Source organism: Penaeus monodon, chromosome 28 (genome assembly GCF_015228065.2).
Source record: "Penaeus monodon isolate SGIC_2016 chromosome 28, NSTDA_Pmon_1, whole genome shotgun sequence".
NCBI classification, from domain to species: domain Eukaryota; kingdom Metazoa; phylum Arthropoda; class Malacostraca; order Decapoda; family Penaeidae; genus Penaeus; species Penaeus monodon.
Window position 1 is genome coordinate 25,858,832 of NC_051413.1, and position 520 is coordinate 25,859,351.

At 42.7% G+C, this 520-nt stretch overlaps 1 protein-coding gene across 1 annotated transcript in view; it reads left to right on the forward strand.

Annotated features, from left to right (window-relative positions):
* The window catches only part of LOC119591435 (protein Peter pan-like), an 8,643-nt gene that overhangs the window by 2,569 nt on the left and 5,554 nt on the right, over window positions 1-520 (forward strand). Inside the window, exons 3-4 of the mRNA XM_037940176.1 lie at window positions 29-162; window positions 301-484. Of these exons, the coding sequence (XP_037796104.1) occupies window positions 29-162; window positions 301-484 (318 nt within the window). The remainder of the gene's footprint in view (window positions 1-28; window positions 163-300; window positions 485-520) is intronic.

Sequence of the window (520 nt, forward strand, 5' to 3'; positions counted from 1 at the left end):
CAAATGTAGACGTTGTTTCTTTTTGCAGAAAGGTAAAATCAGAGACATTTTGTCAGTATGCAGGCCAATGAATTTTACACACATGGTTTTGTTTTCTCAAACTGAAAGAGGCATCTACATGAAGTTCTGCCGTTTACCTCAAGGGCCAACAGTAACATTTAAGTAAGTACACTTCCTATTGTTCTCAGAATTCAAGCTCATGAAAAATGTTGAAGCTTGTAAGTAAAAGCTAGTGCATTGAGGCTTCTTGAAAAGAGACCTCTCACCATTAACACCCTTTATTTCTCCTACTTCCCCCAGGTTAAAGTCTTTCTCCAATGCACATGATATCATGTCACTGTTGAAAAAGCAGCCTTGCCTTGTGCCACATTTCCTTGTGGGTCCATGCCTCATGACCAACCTACAGCTCGAGGAAGGAGAGGCACACCTGAAGCTCTGTGCCAGGATGTTCCTTGATATGTTCCCCACCATCACACCAAACACGGTAGGCAGTTCAGTCCCATATCTGTGCCTGTTTCTG